Genomic DNA, 21103 nt, shown 5'->3' on the forward strand with positions numbered 1-21103 from the left:
TGCGGTCACGTAAAAATTCTGCCCAAGAAACTAGAATGCCCAGAACGGAACTAACCACTCTGCACCACATCCCCATACACCCCAACGTAACGCAAGAGATTAATCTCTTATTTCCACAGCATACCTCGGTGTCACGCGTGTAAAGTGCATGAGATAAAAGCAGTGCCACATTAAGGTGATTGAAAACGTGTTAATCGGTGGGTGAGAGCGTAACACTCGGAAATAGCGTCTTCCGTGCAAGTGTCGCAATTTCAGCATCTAATTTGCTGGGTTGGTGTAACGAACATGTCCCCGAACGCCACCCCACGCGCATGGGGTTGGTGGAGTAGCGCTGACGGGCGGACGCCATGTCGCCGACACGCTCCACAGCACCATTTGTCAACCGGGCGACAAATGATCGGTCTCCGGGCGCTGGCAGCGCTGCTGCTCATTCTGGCAGGTAAGTCATAATAGCCGGTAAACAACAAGCCACACTAACGGCCACTCACCGCGATAGTGTAGCGGGTTTGCCGAAAGATAAACATTCTATCACAGCACCTCAACACCAGCTGTGAGTCGCCTAATGTCTCGTCTATTACCTCAGGCGATCGAGCCGACATCATTTTCCGGTTCTTTGTTACAGCTCACATACTTCTAATTTATTTTATGTTAATTTATAAAAACGACCAACCATTTGGGGTTGAGGGGGTGGCACGTTTAATGGAAGTAATCACTTCTTAAGGAGGACATAAATTACAATAATACGATCGGGATCCGCACGTGACGAAGCCTTAGGGGTATCACCGGCTGCGATATACCTGATCTTCGTGAGGTGTATCATTTAACCGTTTTCTATGGCACGGCAGCTACGGCAGCCACCACTACCAGAAGGTGCTGGAGAAATGGATGGCTTCATTTTTTAGTTGTTGCTATCCTCCACCCGTGCTTAATGTGTTCCCTTTGGGGCTTGACAAATGACTGACCATTACTTACGGTGCATTTACTGGCTGACAGGCCGATCCGTGCGTATCTCGCACACTCGTTTTCGTCGGCGCACGATGCAAACCGCGAAAGTTGGAGAGAAATTGAAATTTAATTGCATTCTGCAGGCCATACGGCCGCACCGCCTAAGCAGTGTCTTTGGAGTCGCATATCCACCAAAGAGATCGAGGGGGTGATCCACGGTAATATGTTCGCCCTGATGAACATATTGTTTTGCCAGTGTTGCCAGCAAATCACTGTCACTGCTCGGGGGTCTGAGTGCTGCATACTAACCTCAGACATTCTAAACCACGCCATGTACACGAGGGTCAACGAGAATATTTAGCACAAGTGCCAAACCGAATGTTCATGTCACGCCTGGGTAGAAACCCATTTGCACCGCTAACGAGCATGATTGATAACGGAGAAATTCAGGAGAAAATCGAATTGTTCTTTTGTTCCACCGTAGACTCAATATATGTTTCATGGCTGGCGAAATAACACCCAATAACAGTACAAAGCGGTACAAAGTAGTAAGTGTAAACACTTTTATAACAAGTGCGAAGCACTCAGCGTCGATTAACACTATCGTTAATGTGCCATTTACCACCTTTTTCAGGCGTTTAATGGTATGCTGTGGACAGTTTTGCTTTGTCCTCCCCATTGTAACGAGTCACTTCAGTGCCCGGTAAGAGATGTTGTCAACAGAGTATTAGCGTTAGCGCCTGCTTCATCAACCGGTCGAGTGCTTTCATGGTGCAAATTGCCGATGCTAATGCTCGCGAACCTCTCCGACGGTACACTTCAACCGGTGGCCGGGAAGAAGCACCAGTGAACATTTGTCGATTAGTTTAGCTAAATATTTGTCCAACTTCATCGTAGGCATCTGATTGAAGTTTCGTTCTTCGAAACAATACCCTTCCCAAAACATTACATTCTACCGATTCGAATAAGCAGAGAATGGAAGACGCCGAAAACAATGGCTGCAATAATACAGCGATGTAAACTTCATTAGTCCCAAAACCCATTCGCTTCACTCAGCCGAAACATTTATAATAATTACGGCCCCAGCCACGCGAATGTCCCAAAGTAATTAAATTATCATTTCAATGGCCTTTGGTTAAATTAAATCGTTTTATTATGCAAACGCTAACTAACGCATCTCGGTTGACCCCTGCGATCCGTCTTCCACGAGGTACGCCACCGGTACCGGCAGGCGCGCGGCAACCCACATAATTAAATTCGATTCCGATCAGTTTCTTTCGGGATGTTCCGTATGAAGAAAAACGACCGTCGATGGACGGGACGATAAAGTTTGAGTAACCGAACCCGATATCGGTGACTGAGCGGTCGGTCTCGCGATTGCGATCGATGATGATCGTCCAGTTTTTTATGTAGCTGGCCCGCAACGATCAGCCGCGCCAACCCGACGGACGCTCGCATTTAAATGAGGTGTCAATAGCGTGCCCCATTACGTTTGACCGGTAGAAAAATTTCTAAAATAAGCATAAACTTCATAAAACGTGTGGTTTTGTGGTCCCACACAAAAATTCATAACAAACCGCCCCGGTACACGTGCATCTCTGTCTGCCCGGGTGAACCTTTGCTCAAGGTCTTCCAGTTATGTTTTGGTAGGGAAATCGATTGCAAACGTTGATGTAAAATTTGCTTTCCTCAAAAATCTTTCAACACTTGCCCGCAGCAAGTGACCAGCGTACGGCCATTATTTACTTCACGCTTCAGTCGATGAGATACAGAGCAGTCAAGTTACGCCGTTAACTGCTGGGAGCGGTTCCTTTGCTCGTCCGTCCGTTGCCTTAGCTAATTACTCATTCCTTAGTGTGGTTTATTTGCGGTTTGAAGTGCGGCAAAGGTTATTTTTAAAAAAGTTCTTCCTTTTGAAATATTTGCAACCTGCGCGTGAACAACGTGTAAAACAACTTTCCAAACAACGTAAGCAAACATCATCGCCCATCGAAGGAAAGATCAATGATCTCCCCCGATGATGCCAATAAGTGCATGTATGGTGTCGGGTGGAAGAAGTATTGCTTCGCAAATATAGGGCATTTTTTGGACGAAAAGATGCAAAAAGAACTGCAGTTCTGCCTTGTTCCAACAATCAACCAATCAGGGAACTATATCATTGCGAAACTTCGCTACAGTGCCCATTAAGGTGTCTTCAGGGCTGACAGCTCGCGCCAAAAAACTGTACGAATTAAGCGAATTAAGCTCATGGAATAGACTTGACACTTGACGCACTATCGAACGTCCGGACGCATCCTACGACCCTGTGCGGGTGGACCGTTTAGAAGCTGTCATCCTCAAAATCACACTCCATTAACCCTACCTGACCTACGCTGGGCAGACATGACGGAGACCAGTCGTCTACGGTGGCGTCAAACTTCACCTCACACCACCAGCTCACTGTTTCCACACAGTCCCGATTCAATAAATCTCCAATATCTCGTATGCTATCGCTTGTGTGTTATAGGAACTGGTAGGCAGAGAGGTTTGTCCTGCCGTGAAACGGACAATATGTTCTGGGATGCAACGCAAAATAATTTACTACTCGTAGAAGACATCGTCTAAGTCATCTCGACTCGACCGTTTTAGTAATGGGTCAACTCCATTCGGCTCCCTGGTGTGTCTCAATGATTACTACTACTACTACTACTGATGCCTTCCCTTTACTCGTAGTACAACATCGCCGAGATGACATGTTCCGATATGACAGTCAATTAAAATTCAACGATTGCAACGATTTTATTTACGCCTGTGATTGAATCATAATTTCGCCCGTCATTACCCCAATTCCCTATTCCCGTTTCGCCGCCCGGCTGATCACACCCGCACAACTCGTGGCTGAACGCGACGACCGTACACGCAACGTGTGATGCTGAACCGGCTTGTTGAGCCGCATCCGCACAACAAGTGGCGCTACGATACGGTCTGTAGATTTCGCACGCGACACAGGACAAAACGAAATAAAAGTGGCCGCTAAAACGGTCCGACGCCACCTTGAAGATCGTGTCGCAAATATTCTTCCCGGTGACAGAGTGGCTTGTTTATGTGCAGTCGCCATGGTTGGTTAGTTTCCGTGTGCTCATCAGCGGTTAGGTTGGCTGTTGGGCAGTTTTTTATTGCAAGCGCGAAGTGTTCTTTGTTTTAGGTGTGGAAGCCCAAAAAAAAGAATCGGACATTAAACTACAACTTAGCTTAAAACATGGCAAATTAAAAGCCCATATCTTCGAAGATGGAACGTATCAAATTACTCATTATAAATACCAAATTCCATCGCTTTGCCCATTTACCAAACTGCAGCATTCTTCGAAGCAAAAACCTGTGTTTACACGGTCCTGACAACTCGGCATAATATGCATATGTACATACTGTAACTATCATTCTCCGCAACAAGGTTTCAATAGCAAATATCCATTACCATTCCATTTGAAGTAATCACCAGCATCGTTAGTGTGCAATGGCTTCGTCAATCATACTCTGCCCGGGGTCCAAGTACACCCATTTAGCTGCCTGTCAGCATTGCCCATAAAGACATTGTTCCACGCGCACGATCTAATCATCTATTAAGCATATCAAGATGTCATCTTACGCTCGCTGCCAAACGGGCCCAATCATAGCAAACGATAGATCACGGTCAGTAATGCACCACACCGGGCCGGGTAGCTGCAAGTCCCCCATTTGCCACCAACTCACAAGCCTGCTAAACAATTGCAAAACCGGACACAAAACGATTTTCCCACTGAAAACAAACAGGACCTGGTTTAATTAGTACGTGTCGCATGCTACTGTCGCGGGTCGAGGAAATTAGATTCACTTAAGTGACCGCCATCAATCACCATCACTGGCTGGGGTTTGGTCGTAGCAGCCCGTTGCACTGCTTGGATTGTTCTAATGACAGCAGTTCGAGGCCACCGTTGCAACCCCGGTCATGTCTCTATTGCGGATGGATGGGGGGGAGGGGTCCTCGGTCCCAAAGCCTTGGAAGCAGGACGAATTGACGCATCAATGTCTAGCCGGGTCAGAAAGGAAACACAATTGGCCCGGGAGGAAATTGAAAAGCACAGAGATGGATGACTTTTAAATGCAGCGTCATTAGATCGTGGTGAGTCGATGGGAATTGGAAGTTAGACAAAACTCACCAGTACGCGAAGAATGTTATCAACTTCCCTTTTTTGTTCTGGGAGAAATATTGAATCGATGAGAACTGTTGGTTAGGCGTAACTGGGGCCGGAAGAAACTAATTTAAATTCATAAATCTGAGAGAAGCTTTGGACTCAATGAAGAATTCTGTATTTCTTTTCCATTCTAATCACAATTTGAGAGTTGTTTGTATTCTTTTTGCTTCTAAAATAACACTTTTCATACACGCAGTAACATGAAATTTTTTGAGAATTCTTGAATCTATGGGGATTTATGACTCTTTTCTGAGAGTCGATTCTGGATTTGAATTATTCCTCTCTAAAGACTCATATAAATTAATCTTCTCTCACAACACTAGACGTAATAAGGTGCCCTTTTAATGTTCGGAGAAGGAAATCTTTCCAAACTAACGTGAATTGTACCATAGATGGAGTTACCAATAGCCGTTTGATCATGAGTAAAAATAAACACACATAAAAAACACTTGACGTAACATTAGTCGAGTATTTTAGAACACTTTTTAGTACAAACCATAGTACCACAATTCCGCATTCCATATTCGTTCGCCTTACGTCAATCGCAGGGCTAACGATGCATTAAACGGACCGTTTAAGTACCAGCTGTGAGCACTACCGTGCAGCGAACCTAAACTTTCGCTCATGCAAACCAAATAAACTATTCTGCTTCTGTCCAATCTGCTTCCATCATTCCGCCCGCTGAAATGCCAATCAAATTGGAAAATGTTCCTCTGGTTCGCTTCAGCTAGCTCATGTGTACGAGGGAGTACTTTTCCTGCCGTTTTTTTTTGCTGGATAAGTATAAACAAACAAAGCTTACCACCCGCCAGTTTGGCGGTGTTGGTGATGTTTATTTAGCAAAAATTTCTTCCCCAGCAAATTGTTGCGCCGATAGTGTGATGGTGGGAACGGTAGGGACTGTGGTGCTTTGCTAGAGATAGGGAACAACCACTTATCTCTTCGGTTGGTTCGGTATCCTATCGTGCTGCAATTATGAGTGATGTTTCAGTAAACGTGGACAGGGTGATAATGGATGGAAATTAAATTAGTTCATCTGCTATCTCAACTTAGATAACATTACAACTTTCAGCATATACGGGCACAAGAAAAAACTGCGAAAAAACACTTGCCTGCTGAGATGTTGGCAAATATGCATATCGATCGTCTCGACACAATCGTGCGCAAGATGCATAATGATCACATCCGGTGACAGTATGGTGTCGAATTTATTGAGCAATTTGATCGATCCGGTCCATCGATCAACCAATTCCATCGGACCTCGTTGGATGCGAACCAACGATTCGTCTGTGGCGGAAACCTGTGGGTAGAGGGAGATGTACCATAATAACCGCAACTTCAACAAGATCAGACACATCTGCACCGCAGAGACACACGGCCAATTGCTTGCCGTGCGTGTGCGGACCGCAGCAAAACATTCCAAGGTCGAGTGGCAGTGCTGTACAAATATTTATCCCTTATGCTTGATTTGCAATAAAACAAAATGGATCATATACTTAAATCCAAACAGCGCTCGATCATCTAATCCCTTGGCGCTGGGGATAACGTTAGGGATTGGATTGAGCTATTTAAAATATAAATATTTAATATCTTTGCCTTGGGAAGAGTTTCACGGCTTACATCATAACGTTTATTTATAGAGCAAAAAAAGGGAATTTACATATAAATACATCCATTACGCCCTTCTGTCCAAATATTACCAACTCGAACAAAACGACAACGGGCGACACAATCTTGTGCCGTAAATTCCTTTTCATGACATGAGCATTTGCCAAACAAAACGTGCAAACCCCGCACCCATTAATCACATTTTTACGGTAAACTGAGCACCCATTTCGGCGTGGCAAATCAACATTTCACACAAACGATTGCAAATTAATCATTTTACGAAACGCGGGAGAACCGACAAAATTAAAAGCACTCACCGGACGACCCTTCGGGTAATGTCCGTTTCGCTCTTGGTTGCACTTTTTTTGATGCATGCACTAAACGACACGATGATGGTGAATAATAAACTTGTCCGAGTAAGGATGCAGGGCTGGGGCTGTGATTTATATGCTTACCATATCCAATTCCACGTCCGTTAACACGACAAGATTGAGGCAGATTGCAATCCATTTCCGTTGTGTGTTTGTTTGGCCACCCCCAACCCAATGACATTTGACAAAAGCTTAAACTAATAATTTCACCTTGAAATGTTAACGTTTTTGTTTTTGCTTTTCGAAATCTCCATAAACAAGATGTATCAATCACCGGGCGAAATGCTTTACGCGATCACTTTTCTACGATCCGTGGAAGTGTGAACATTTGTGCCAAATAACTTCAACTTGTCGATAGAACAAGCCCGTCTTTCAGTCGAGGTTTTGTTTCGTTTTTTATTCATTTCTTTTCCCATGCTAAACGATGCTTCTCTCTCCCTCTCTCGCGCTGGTAAACCATCCAAAAACCCGCGAAATGAATTCATCCATCGGTTGAATTAATGTCCTTTTCGTCAGGCGTAAACGTTGCGTGACGTTGATCCAACATCAACCATCTTTGTGCGATTTGTCGCTAGCGTTTCTGGTTCGGAACCGCAGCGCAGTGTGATCTTATCTACTGTTCGCTTTTCGCAAACTGCACCCCGGGCCCGGGGTGTGCGATTTCAAGATTAACGCCAACCAAATCGTCAAAACATACCATCCATCATTCGCTAACTGGTGGCCCGGCCACACCGATGGATATCACACCGCGAGCAAGGTTTTTAGCTGGTGGGAAACATTTGTTTTCGGTCTAGTTTGTTTTGTTTTGTGCGGGGTTTTTTTTTTTTTTTGATATAATGTGGTACCCCCGGGTGTGGGTTGTTGGGTCCGTTTTCGTCTACAGATGCGTTGACCACAAGTTGTCATATCATACGAGACACCACCAATTAATTCGTTGCGCTTCTGCTAAAAATACTAATCGCTAATGGTTGCTGGTGAAAGTTTTATTTATTGCAGCGCAAGTCAGAATGTGACCGATCGCTTACCGAGTCCTCCCCCCCCTCCGAGGGTAGTTTACATTGATCGTCCAAAAAAGCGATCACCATCACCCATCTGCTTCCAGTGCGATACTCAACGCGCATGCAGAATCAGACACAGGGTACGTGCTGTATGAAAAACACCTTTAAAATCAAATATTCACATAAACAATCGTAAATTTCGCATAAAATCGAGGACACACTCAAGAACTCCGGCGTCCGTTGAAACGAACAGCCAAACCACTGTGGGGCTTTGTGGAATGCTTTTAGTCCCCGACCGGCACAAAACACTCATAAACCGCACAAATTTAAGGTAAAACAAATTGAAAAGCATTTCACACAAAATGCTCCATAAATCAACTACCTTCGTGGTTCAGCTCATGCATAAAGACATTGCCGCGTCCATTGTGCGCCTAAGAGCAGATCAAACAAATGCCACACAAAACAAAGAATATTGCTGTTTTATTTTTTGTTCGCAATTTTACCGTGCAAAATGAAGAAAAATTAGTTTTTAATCGTAAAATACAACATCCTCAGGCCGCGGACGTCCCGCGGAATGTTTTGATTTGCGACTATTGGCTGCTAATAGATTTATGGTTTTTGCAAGTCGTTGGAATATTTAAATTTTAGTGTTTGGATGCCCTTTTCCCACCTTCTTGAGACTGCGGGCTCGACAAAAAAAACATCTCCAAACCAGAGAGAAGCGTTAAACAGGGACTGCTTAAAGTTACACCCGTAAAGGTTAAGCGTTTCCCGAAAGGTAGAAAAAAAAACTAATTCAACGCCCGCTGGGATGCAACTTAACTCACGGCTCGCGGGGTGCAAAAGGAAACACCGATATCGAGATATGGTAGCACAACCTATTAAAACCTACCTGGGACTGATCCCGAAAACAAACCGATCTGTACGAAAAAAAAAACAACCCCCCTCCCTGTATGTGAAAACAGCACATAAATCATAAGACGAAGGCCAAGGGTTTCCTTGGTCGGCACCGCAGAGCGCGGACCGTCTCAGACGTGGCCAGCTAAAATCAATATTGAACGACGCGGTGAGCGTGCTGGCAGTGGAATAGCCGTAGAGCAATAAAATAGTGCCGGCTCAGTTAACTTCCAACGACTGCCACCGCGACCACCGCGGTTAATGTCGTCGAGTGGTCATAATATCCTTGCGACCTGTTTTAATGGGGTGTGAAAAGCGTACTTAAGCTCGCAAAACTGACGAACTGTATCAGCTCTCTAGGAGGGGTGAGGGAGACTCTCGATCAACACTCCATAGAAGTTATCTTGACCTCCAATTGGCTCTAGCATGGCTTGCTGCGATGCACTTCGAAATACTTTGGAAAAGGGAAAAGTACACTTCAGACCGGGCATGGCGTTGGGCAATTGCGGGCTCCATTGGCGTCGTTCAAGCCGCCCTCGTGTCAACTGTCAAACAACAACCTCTGTCCCGGGCATTGGAAATGCAATCAGCAATGGGTCACATGCAGTTCACACCACCTTCTATTTGATTGAACCTCTACTTGTCTGACCCGATGCAGCCCACACGCAGCGCTCTTCCTTCGGGATACAATCTGTCGTGTCATTGGCGTATCGGTGCACATCACATCCAGCCGTCCGGCTTCAATTAGAGTGCGCAAATTGTAAGCTGTAACAAAAGGCCCCAATTACCCCAGTGGCCACAGAGCGTGGCCACGGTTGACCTGTATGTACCCTTTGATGACAGGGCGAAACGTTGCCTGCCTGCAAGATGTGCAACGCACAGCAAAAATCTTTTTTTCTTCTATCTTTTGGAGGTCAAATAGTAAAGGGGAACACAAAAGCCAGGACGATACATTAAACCATATTGTGTTGCAGATGTGCGGCACCGTTTTGTACCGTCTAATGAACGTCTTGACAGGTTGCCAAAAACAGTTTGACGCTCTAGTTGACGACAGACGGTAAGTTCCCGTAAGTCATTCGCAATTGCTACAGTCCCCGCAATCCGGCGTAATGTATTCAATTCGGTTAGACCACGCACACTGTCTTGATTGCCGCAACTCGCAATTTACAGAACGCATCAGTTGGAGTCTGTTGCACAAAACCGAACGACACGGTAACTCTCTTTAGAAGACAACACGACCAGACCAAACCAGACGTTGAACTTTTGGCAAATCGACGAATTCAGCACCAATTAGTGGTTACCAGATGAGTACAGACTGTTCGACAAACTTAACACTTCATGGTTGCCTGCGCCATTTTATCACTGCGCCGCAATACCGTGACGCAGTACGATCGAAATGGATCGCCACCGTTTGGGAAAGAATTAATTAGTGACGACAGCTCCCGTGTACTTTTTGGGGATTGCAGTTGGTCGGCTGGGAAATGAGGTACCTTCACGTTAAAATTTAATTGCTTGCCAATGAAGACGACAGCTCCAGTTGTTGAGACCCGCATCATTATCTTGTTGGTAACATCTCACCACTGTATCCATGGTGGAGAATGGCAGCTGTAGCAATATTTCCCCTCCTAGTAACGATTGCAAATACACCAGCAAATAGTGGCAGATAAGCACAGCAAATAAAACAATGCATCTTGAAACGTTACTGCATAGTTCGAATTCCAGCGGGGTTGAAGATAAACAACGCAAATTTGCAATGCACGCCAATCGGAGAATGTGCAACCGGCGATCTTCAGCTTCAACTTCAACAAAACTTTTGATTGCTGACGTCAGGAAGCAGGGGCAGTGGTGTGCGTTAGAATATCTCTACCGGAAGAATTCGCATACTCGAAAAGTAGGGTGGCGGTGAACTAAAAATAGTTCAAACACTGCTGCTTGGAGGAGGGTCCACACTATCGTCACAATTCAAATATTGCGGGTAGGATTTCTGATTGATACAGAGAGAGATAACATCCCATTCTCTTCTCTCTTTGGTCTATATGTCACTTTCACACTATTGAGTATGAATATTCACCATAATCCGGAGTCTATATGCGGTTCAGTCTAGTTTAGAACCCTGGACCGATAAGTCTGGTGAGTCACACCGTACCGAATCCACCACCTGTCAGCTTCAATCCGCTCGTGATCGTTAGCAACAAAGTACGAACCGATGCCTCTTCGTATGTAATCTGTTGCTAAAGAAAAATTAATTACGCTCTGTTCAATGTGCAACGCGCCAACGTGGCCAAGTGAAAAGAACCGGTCCACAACGAATCGGTCAATGTGCTACATTTGGAAGCATTATTTATCGTCTTCCTGTTTTTCGGGACCTTTTTTGATCTCTCTTTTTTGCAAGCTATTCTCCTTTTCCTTGCGTTCACCATGAAATGCACATTAAACATCCACTGCGTGTGTTGTTAAAACGCTTAAAAGCTCATCGAACATTACCACCTTGCCCATATTCGCATCATTAGGTGTCCCCCGGTAATGATTGTTGGCGAGTTTCTCTGTTCTAACGACTCAACAGTAGCTTAAACAAACGAGAGAGAATAAAAATAACAAACACTAAAGCCACCATCATCGATCGAGCTTTTATTAACCTGCGATTCGGCTTAATTAACTAAAAGAGGCAAAGCGTGCAAGAGCTGCATCCGTTGCCATGAGATGCACTTCTTTCCATATCCTTCTTTTCGTTTCGATCGAGCGTGTCGAACATCGGAAGCGTTTATCTTTCTCCCGCACGCTAGGAAAACGAACGCACTCTCGGGTTCTGCTGCCTTTTTAGGAGCGTTATGAAGAATTAAACACCTCATGCATATAAATGGACCGTCGATCCTCTAGCGCAGATAATCATAGTTTGATTTATGGAGGTGTGACAACCGGCGCGAAAGCGATGGCGCGATTGCAGAGGTCGAAAGATTAATGTCAGCGATAATTATTCACATTTGTTGACAGCTTCTTAGCCTGATTGCTACCTTATCTACAAGAAGAATCAACCCAGTAGTGTACAGACCGGGGTTCGGACCGGCTAGTGGTAAGCTGTTTGTTGCTTACAAGAGTGTCACCCTTTCAATTACCACACGATTACAACACTCAATTTGAATAAATGTATTGCCCGGTCTGTCGTATTATTTATGTCACCCCTTACATTGTAACATCCTTCTTCCGCCTCGCGAGCACGGAATTTTTGTTCTTCATCCTGTTACAAATTGCTCCTAGCTTGGTGGTATGTTCTGGTTCACCATGGACCATGTTTCGTTTAATTATAATGATGATTCAAACCGCGGAACCGAAACTCACCGCCACGATCGCATTATGACAAGCCGGGTTCATGTTTTTTCCGCTAATGATCACATATGTAGCAATCGCTGGCGGGACATTATTCAAGATTTTTAACCCACAACCCGCCTCGCCTCGCGTAAGGATACTGTATCGCTGGCCAGCGCAAAAAAAGGCGAACCAACTGATGCAATTTTCGGGACAGATTTACGGCGATCGCACATTCACGGCTGCTGCCAGGAAGAAACGCGAATGACAAACGTTTACAAATCATAAATAATTAACCATATAAGCTAATAGCTCAACCATAACGCCATAAATAAGCATAAGCACGGTGTGGAAAAATTTCCCTCGCCAAAATCAAAAGGGGGATTGAATTAATTTCCCAGCGGGCAATGTCTCTCGAACACTGGGACCAGATTTAATCCGATCGAGGGAATATGTGTTTTGGTTATGCATTTATTTTCATAGTATTTTGCCACTTTTTATACATGTTTTCTTCTTCTTCTTCTTCTTCCACTTCTCTCATTTTCATGCTATAGTTTTGCCGACCGCTTTGTGCCACCCGAGAAGTTACAGTGCCGGCATCGACCATACCGCATCGATTGCAGCCAATGGAACAGCTAACAGGTTTGCTCTTGGAGTGTTGCATTGCATCTTTTGCACACCGTGTATGTGTTTGTCGTTAGTCGATCTGTATTTTTTTCTTGCTGCTGCTGCTGCTGCTGCAACCGTGCATGCATGTGCCTCTTATCAAACGCTTTTAATCACGCTTGCCGACCTTCGAAGGTCTGGCATGAAGTTAGAACTACGAAACGGGGAACCAACCTATACCGAAGTTAGTGCCGGATCACCGTTGCAGGTGTCTCTCCGGTATTTCTCTCGCCAAAAGGCAAGTCCAACCGCAGGCATACAAATCGCAACTAGTATATTTTCTTTGATTTATAGTAAGCAAGTGCCCGCCGAGCTGCTACATTCCAGGGGAACGCATCCGGGGTTTGGTCATCGTATCCAATGTTTGCCAAACCCAAAAAAAAAAAAAATTGGGAAAAAAACCTGCGAAAACCTTCAGGAAATTTTTAATGAGGTGTCCCATATTGAACACACCTTCATGGTGATGATGGTAGCACAACTAACATTTTATGCTCCACACTAATGGACAGACACCAGGCCCAACAGCCACGCAGCATGGCGCGATACAGCAAAACATGAGCATTTGGTGTCCCCACAGGAGGTCCTCCCTCCCACCCAAAGAGACCCTCCTCCTCTTCCTTGTGTCCTAGGATGAGCTTCAGAAAATGGAACAGAGAACGTTTAAAATATTTATACCACACACCAAACGTTCTCCAATTCGCGGTTTTTATTGCCGCATGTTTTCCGTCGCAGATCTCTACTGAATTTGGATCATCGACTGTTGTTGTCACTAGCTTTAATAAATACTTTGAATGAATCTTTCCGAACAACACACTTGAGCGCGAACCACTGGTTCCGCCGTTATGAACGACAGGTTCGAAAGATTTCTTAATTAATAAAATACAGCGAGATGAAAAGTCACCCCATGGTGCATGAAAAAAAATGAAATTGCTCGCAGAAAAAAAGTGATCTTCCGTAAGCTGGCTTTTGCCCGTTTCGGGCCCCGTTCTCGACGCCCTCGGTGATAATGACCTGCTGAGCGGAGCTGGCATCTCGACGGTGCAAAGCGTCAAACGTATTGCTGCCGCGCCAATTTGCATCTTGCTAATAGGATTAAAGACTCACTCGCGGAACAAACCAATCGACTCGGTAGCGCGAAACGGACGGACGCACAAAAGACACAAAGCACACCCTTTTTTTACCTAGGCGCTATTTGATCAGCGGGCTTAATGAGCCTGCCTAATGCAACTTAGTTATGCTCGTTTAGCCGGACAATAAGCGAAGCTGAAGACTCCCTCCTGTGCATGAGCTACAAAGTTACTGGAGCAACGGACGGACGGTGCTTCAAGCCATTTCCTCAACGCTAATCGATGCAGCGCTCTTGGCTAACTGACCCAAAACTGGTGATGGAATGAAACCATTTAAAATAAAATTTTTCTTAGTTCCGCAGTCGGGATGCAAGGGGTCGGAAAATTTGCCAAAAGGCCCCTGAATACTTAACGAAGTTGTGCGAATCTAACACAAAAAATCTTGGTACTAAAATCAAACATAATAAAAACGAGGAGAAATAGTTTATTGGTCCCCAGTTTTATCGCCACACAGATCGGTGCATATTTTAAACGCGATATTAATTGTCGTTTTGATTAACGGCGGGAAAAATACATTCTTTACGAGCGCCTATTTTGCCCCACCTTGGTGATCACCGATATGAAATAATATTTTTTTTAAATGATTGAATTATTCCAACGAAAAAAATCGTGCCAATTTCTCATCCTTCTGATGGGGAGCTGGGGTAGTCTTTCCCCACAGCAGGAGGTAGATGGTTCTGTGCGTTAATGAAGTTATTTAGTCGTTAAAATATTTCTCGTCTATCTCCACACGTACACGGGTATTAGCGTTGCGATCAAATAGAATGTTTTACTGCAGCAACAAATCTACCTGTGGTCGTCAGGAATCGACTCCCGGGCAACATTCACCTTCCGATAACCTAATAAAAACCGGAGCAATAAAACAACAAACCAACCAATGTGCAAAACATCCTTCCACCGGTGCGAAGACTCTAGGCTCCAGCAATCTTCCCACCGAGAACAGATCAATCTCAATACCTTGCAGGTGCGGATCTCAATATGATTGGCTGGCTCCAACAGCGCGGCAGTTTGCAACTCGCGCAAAGCGCGCAAGTGTACCGAGTATGTAAATTTTGTTAATTCACTTACCCCTGGGAGACCCTGGGAGGACGAGACGCTGTCCCGACGGCAGACTAGAGCGCCACCGCTTCGCCGGTGTTGTGTGCGTCGACGTCTTGACGCGTGTTCACGGTGTGCGCGGCGTTTGCTACCGCTTGTTCGTGGACGTAGCAGCGCCGGAGCACAAGCTGGTGGTGGTGGAGGAGAAAAATTAATTAATTGACATTGCTATTGACCATTGGATTTATCTAGCATTTATACAGTTTCATTTGTAACTGCCGCGCTGGTTTGATCGTTTGGTGCGAGCTTAGGTCTTGGGTGCCTAAGTCTGCTGCCGATGTAAGCCTTCCGGATTGTACCACTAAGCTAGCTGCCCGAGTGGTGCACCAATGGGTAACAGTGCCCTGGTGTGAATTACTGCTTCAATCAGAGCTACCAATTCGGTACGGTATTGCGTACATGCTCCATACATCAGGTGTGTTGTAACGTTACGCCCTACGAACAAACCAATAAACCCTGGTGCAGCCTAGAACCGCTGGAATACCCAACCCGGGAGCTAAACAATCGTTACCCTGGCCACATAATAGCTAGTAAAACATCTTTATCTGCCAACCTATCACGGATTAGTTTTCCCAAGCCCTTAAAAAGCATGATCCCACGCGACAGCTTAAATGGAACCCAGTAGCCCATGGTAATGGTGTCCCGCAGGCTTTTCAAACATTCTTGCGATAAACCTATAGAGCAGCAGCCAGATTTACGGCCAGATGAATGTGGCTTTTCAATTTATGCGGCGCCCAACGGGTAGTCTTATAACAGGGGGGTGGCCAAGTATAGACGAGAGTACAAACAAGCGGGAACTCGATTAGATTAGAGGATGATATGTCAATTAGCGTCACAATTTACAAGTCGACTAACTCGACGAACCAACGAAACTCATTTTACCACCACACGAAACCGTAAAACTTTCCTCAACTCGATCGATCAAACGCGCTTCCTGTGCCATTTGTGTTGAGCTTTTTTTTTTGGTTTTGGAGCGGATGCTTTTAAGAGCACCTGGAATCTGGTACGCGATTGAGCGTGTAAAAATGAAAACATACTTTTGCCATTTCCCGTTCCCGCGTATACAACCCCCCTAATTGGATGTCACGCGATAGTGCGCCGAGCGATTGGCAGCGAAACAACCAACTTAACATACACAATCCGAGTAGGGCAATGAAGGGAGAAAAAAAAAACTACATCTCGACAGAAATCAGTAAGCTCGTCTAAGGCCACGCACACTTGAAACCGCATTGAACGTTCGCATTTGCATAGTCATCAATCCTAGAATTGATCTCTAAATAAACCAATTTATCTGCACCGATGACAAATAATCCACCCACATGCTTCAACTGATGCGTTTCGTGTTGCACCGGGTGCTTCAAGTGGCCCACCTTCCCTTCATAAACGCGGTGGGTTCCATACCGCGTGCTAATTCCCCACAGTAAACAAACATTTAGTCTTCGCCAACGTCAATCCGTCCGTCAGCTTGTGCACGGTGGAATGATTGATGAAGAATTCCGCGCCATCTCATGTGGCCAGCAGGGCAAACCGTGCATGATACACGCTACGATGCCAACCATACACTGGCTGAAAAGAGGGAAAAAGAGATCCACTTTAATGACTGCGTACATATGGACAAAATATTTTTTCCCGCATTAAAGGAACGATCCGGTACGGTAGAACCTGACCCAATATCTTGCACTTGATGGGACCTCCAACGAAGATTTTCCTTCCGTTCCGTGTGTCACTCCCGTGATAAGACACTGAATAGTACAAGTAAACCAGATTATGTACTCTCCCCCACCCCCTAGTAAATTGCCCCCAGAAGCTGCGTAAGGTGCCTGGGTACGGTTCGGTTTGCCGATTATTAACCGATCAACTTCCCCGACGATGAGTCTCAATTATCCGCGTTTCCGTTTTTTTTTTTGTTTCGCCGTACATTTTCCCCCAAGCACCTTGGCTCCTACAAGCGCCATCCCGATTCGTCCGGCAGACCACCTGATTCACCAAGAAATTGAAATCATGTCTGGTGGGGTATAATTACTATCATTAGAAATAAATTATTTGTTCAACCGAAAGGCCTGGCTAACAATGTACTGTTGCTGGAACGGGTGGTAAGGTGGTAAGGTTTGGCACGTACAGGGTATAAAGCATTGCTAATATCATAATTGAAACCAATGAAGAATGATATTTAACGTCCGATCATCGTAACGGGGGAAAACGATAATGACCGGGTCAGATGGTGTGTTTGCAATCATCATCCTCACTCTTGATTTCGTTGTTAATCCCGTGGCTCGCTCACTTGAGCTGTATTTTCAAACAGAATCTCGCTCTTGAGCAATGGTTTTGTGATGGTTTGTTTTAAATAGACCACACAGGGCACAGGCTTAAACGAGGGTGTTAACAATAATCGGTGCGATATCAGAAGCTGCAAGTTGCAAATCTATTCAACCCCACCCCGTTATGCCCAATCATAGACCAGCGGCATGAAGAATTCGCATCCTCAATCGAAGCGTTTAGTCGTACGCCATCGGTTGAGTTATGAGTTGCATGAGGCGGACACGATCGCCGGATACATAAATACTCGCCCTGGCATGGGGAGATTAGATAAGTGAACGTGAACACGGTAACTCGATGCTCATTAAACGACCGGGTGTTCGGGGTAGGAAGCCATATAGCGTACCGTGAGTACAAATGCAACAAAAATAAAGGGTATTGCGGACACCGCCACATGATCACACACCAAGGGTCTGTGTATGTGCTCTGGAATAGAAATGTATGCATATGCCAACAGTGCAAGCGAGTTTGGCTGCGGATAGATGGGCTCTAGACATGTACTTCGTGAAGAGTCCTTTAACAAGTTCCTCACCGCCAACTGATCGACAACACACAAAATACACCACACTGGGGCAACCCCAACCGCACATTCACACACGCGTACCGTACAAGTATCTTGCTCGATTTCCACTTCCAACAGAACCGCCAACACGTACAAACGCACAGCTCCGCAAACAAACGGTGCGCTACCGTGGAAGGGGCCGTCGCCGCTAGCAACATCAGCAACGACAGGTAGGGTGACATCGCCGGCGGGTCGGCGAATTCTGCGGCCGCAACGCGTACACCACCACCGCACCGGAGACGTCCGCGTCGGGCGCAACACGGGCGCAGGCGGTACAGTCAACGATCAGATAGGCGCTAGCATTCATAAACACCATAGCAAATCGATCGATCGGTAAGCAAGTTATGACTCTCTATCGTGTCTAAACGAAGTCTTCACCCAATTCCCCAACCCATTTGGCTCGTGATCGCTGTGCAATAAGTTACAAATTTTACCACTAAAACAACTCCCCACCCGTCCCGATGGTGTTGAACCTGGTGCGTGTCTGGACACGCGACAATATGTCATCGTACTGCAAACCCTTGTACCCTACCCCCCCCCCCCAGGAGAATCGCCGATAGTTATCGATTTGCATCTGCGAAACAAACGAATGCTTATCACGCAATCATTACCCGCCAATGCAGTCAGCTGTAGCATCGAGTAGTGTCCAATCTATGTTACACTCATGCTACCCTGCATGAGTTCCTGCTGTATGTACGTTGTCCGCGTGCCTTCAATGTTGATGTTGATAGATGTGTTCCTACTGGCGCAGGTTGTTTTGTTCGCTAGAGCTAATCCCACCACAATATCTCCAATTCCACAGAGTTCCAACGGTAAAGCAGCGTATGTACAAGAATGTCCAGCAAGGCTCCGTCACGCTGGAGATGGGTAGTCAGGCATTTCTGGAACCGGACCAGAACTTAACGCTAGCGTTTGCCACCAAGCAAGATTCTGCTGTACGTAGAGATCGCTCAGACATAAGGGATACGATACGACCTTCACAAGGACGACCGCTGGTAAATTATTGATTTATACCCCTATTGATCCTATCTCGCAGGTACAGCGACAACGTAATTCCTCGGCGAAAAGAAAAAACGGACGACAACAGCACGGTTCCCATCATCACGTTAAAGGACCGGGCAGTATGGTGGCCGGCGGTGGACCCAGACGTAATGGATCACCTCCACAGCTGAAGTTCACAAACATTGGCGATCTGTGTATCAGATGCCCGCCGGAGCGGACGGCGATCGCACGGAAAGGGCTGGACGGTGTTATGATTGAACCGCCGTGCCTGTCCACCTGCAATGGACGACCGATATCCAAGGAACTGTACGAGCTGGAAACGCTGTTCGGACCGAAGGCAAACTTTGTGCTGCCCCATTCGAATGGGCCTCCGTACAGCTTCCTGGCGAAGGTGATCAGCAAACAGACGGGCAACACGGTGCTTACCTGCGATCTGCGTTACCGGGTGATCGTGAAGCAGTGCAAACGGTACAAGCCGAAGAATCGCGATCTGAAAGTAAGCTGCAGTCTGGGGCATATCTGGGGTTCGCGCTGTACGTTCCATTGCCGGAGCGGGGGCTATCTTAGCCGACCGAACTCCTACGTCGAATGTGGCGAGGATGAGCTGTGGGAAGGAGAAGAACCGTACTGCGTGTTTAATGGTAATGCGAGTTCTTGAGACTCATATCGCTTACCATTTTACTAACAATTCGTACTCTCCTTCCTTAGATGTATCCGACGATTATGCGGCCGATAGCGATACGGCGAACGTTGCAGGCGATTGCCAGCTGGATATTCCGCCGGAAAATGGACGCTTTGCCTGTGATCTGAGAGACAACGAAAGTGCTTCGAACGAACTGGCCGTCCCGAATGGTACCGCGTGCCAGGTGAAGTGTAACGACGGTTACCATGTCCCTGGACATCTTCAACCTGCCATTTACTTCCAGTGCAGCGACGGTCAATGGAACAACACTATGCGTCCCTTCTGCTATAAACCGACACCAATCCCTGGCGGAAATAGCCAGCGGCGTCGAGTATACGGATAGGGATGTACTAAACGGACTTTTTGCACTAATGCTTAGTGATCGACCGTTTTGTCTGAGTGAGTAATGGGCAAATTACTCAGTGACATGTGAGATAAGTCGGAACTCACTTCGAGGACAGCTAATAGTAGTATAGTAGTATGATGTTTTACAATAAACAGCAGCTGGGCGGGGAATTTTGTGGATAGGAAAAGGAACTCTGTAAGTCATACGAATATCAAACACAATGTACTGTTGCCATAATGATCGTAGTGCGCGAAGGGACATCAACATAGACTAAACAACAAAAAACCCATTTCCCAGCGCATGATCTGCAGAAATGCTATGCCAGGTTTTAGTGTCGCTGCAGCTAACTGTCCAGGGACATCCAAAGGATTTCTGTCCACGCTAAGCCTTCGCGTCTTTCTTTGTTAAATTTAATTCGCATCGCTAAACGGAACTGCACACTAACAAAAAACAAAAGAAATTGGGCAGAACATTGACTCGAACATGGCAAAGCAACAAAGTTGCATTATAGCTAAGAAACCGTAAACTTGTTCCTTACTGATGAGCGTGAAATGTATTACGAATGTATGTGTGTGTTTTTTTTAATTGCTTGATAACTCTAATAGTTAGGTAAGAGAAACGCGAGCAAAAACGATCGAACAATGTGCGTATGTATTAAGCGCAGGAAGGTGTAATTTACGCTTTGTCGTAAAATGGTAGGGAAACATAATTTACAGCGAGAAACAAACAAAAAAACAATACAAAATGAACTGTTGTAATCAATCGCCTTATTTTTAGATTTGCTTTGTAACTTTGTAGTTTGTATGTCTTTGAATCTTGGAATTTTGTTCAAAAACTCACTCTCACACCAATGATTTGAAAGTAGTAGTACGGCTCGAATTACTCAACTGATAGTCACGAACAAAATTATTCTTCTATTGATACCCAGATGATGTAAACAATTTCTTAACAGTTCAAAAATATAAAAAAAA

General features: G+C 45.5%; 1 protein-coding gene across 1 annotated transcript; it reads left to right on the top strand.

Moving 5' to 3' along the window:
• The first annotated feature begins 285 nt into the window (after positions 1-285).
• Positions 286-20129, top strand: LOC128708787 (uncharacterized). The gene is made up of 6 exons (XM_053803768.1): positions 286-439; positions 12888-12975; positions 18181-18435; positions 18905-19037; positions 19139-19745; positions 19813-20129. The coding sequence occupies exons 1-6, from the start codon at positions 286-288 to the stop codon at positions 20127-20129; spliced, it is 1554 nt and encodes a 517-aa protein (XP_053659743.1).
• Positions 20130-21103: the final 974 nt, after the last annotated feature.

This window comes from Anopheles marshallii, chromosome 2 (assembly GCF_943734725.1).
Source record: "Anopheles marshallii chromosome 2, idAnoMarsDA_429_01, whole genome shotgun sequence".
In the NCBI taxonomy this organism is placed as follows: Eukaryota; Metazoa; Arthropoda; class Insecta; order Diptera; family Culicidae; genus Anopheles; species Anopheles marshallii.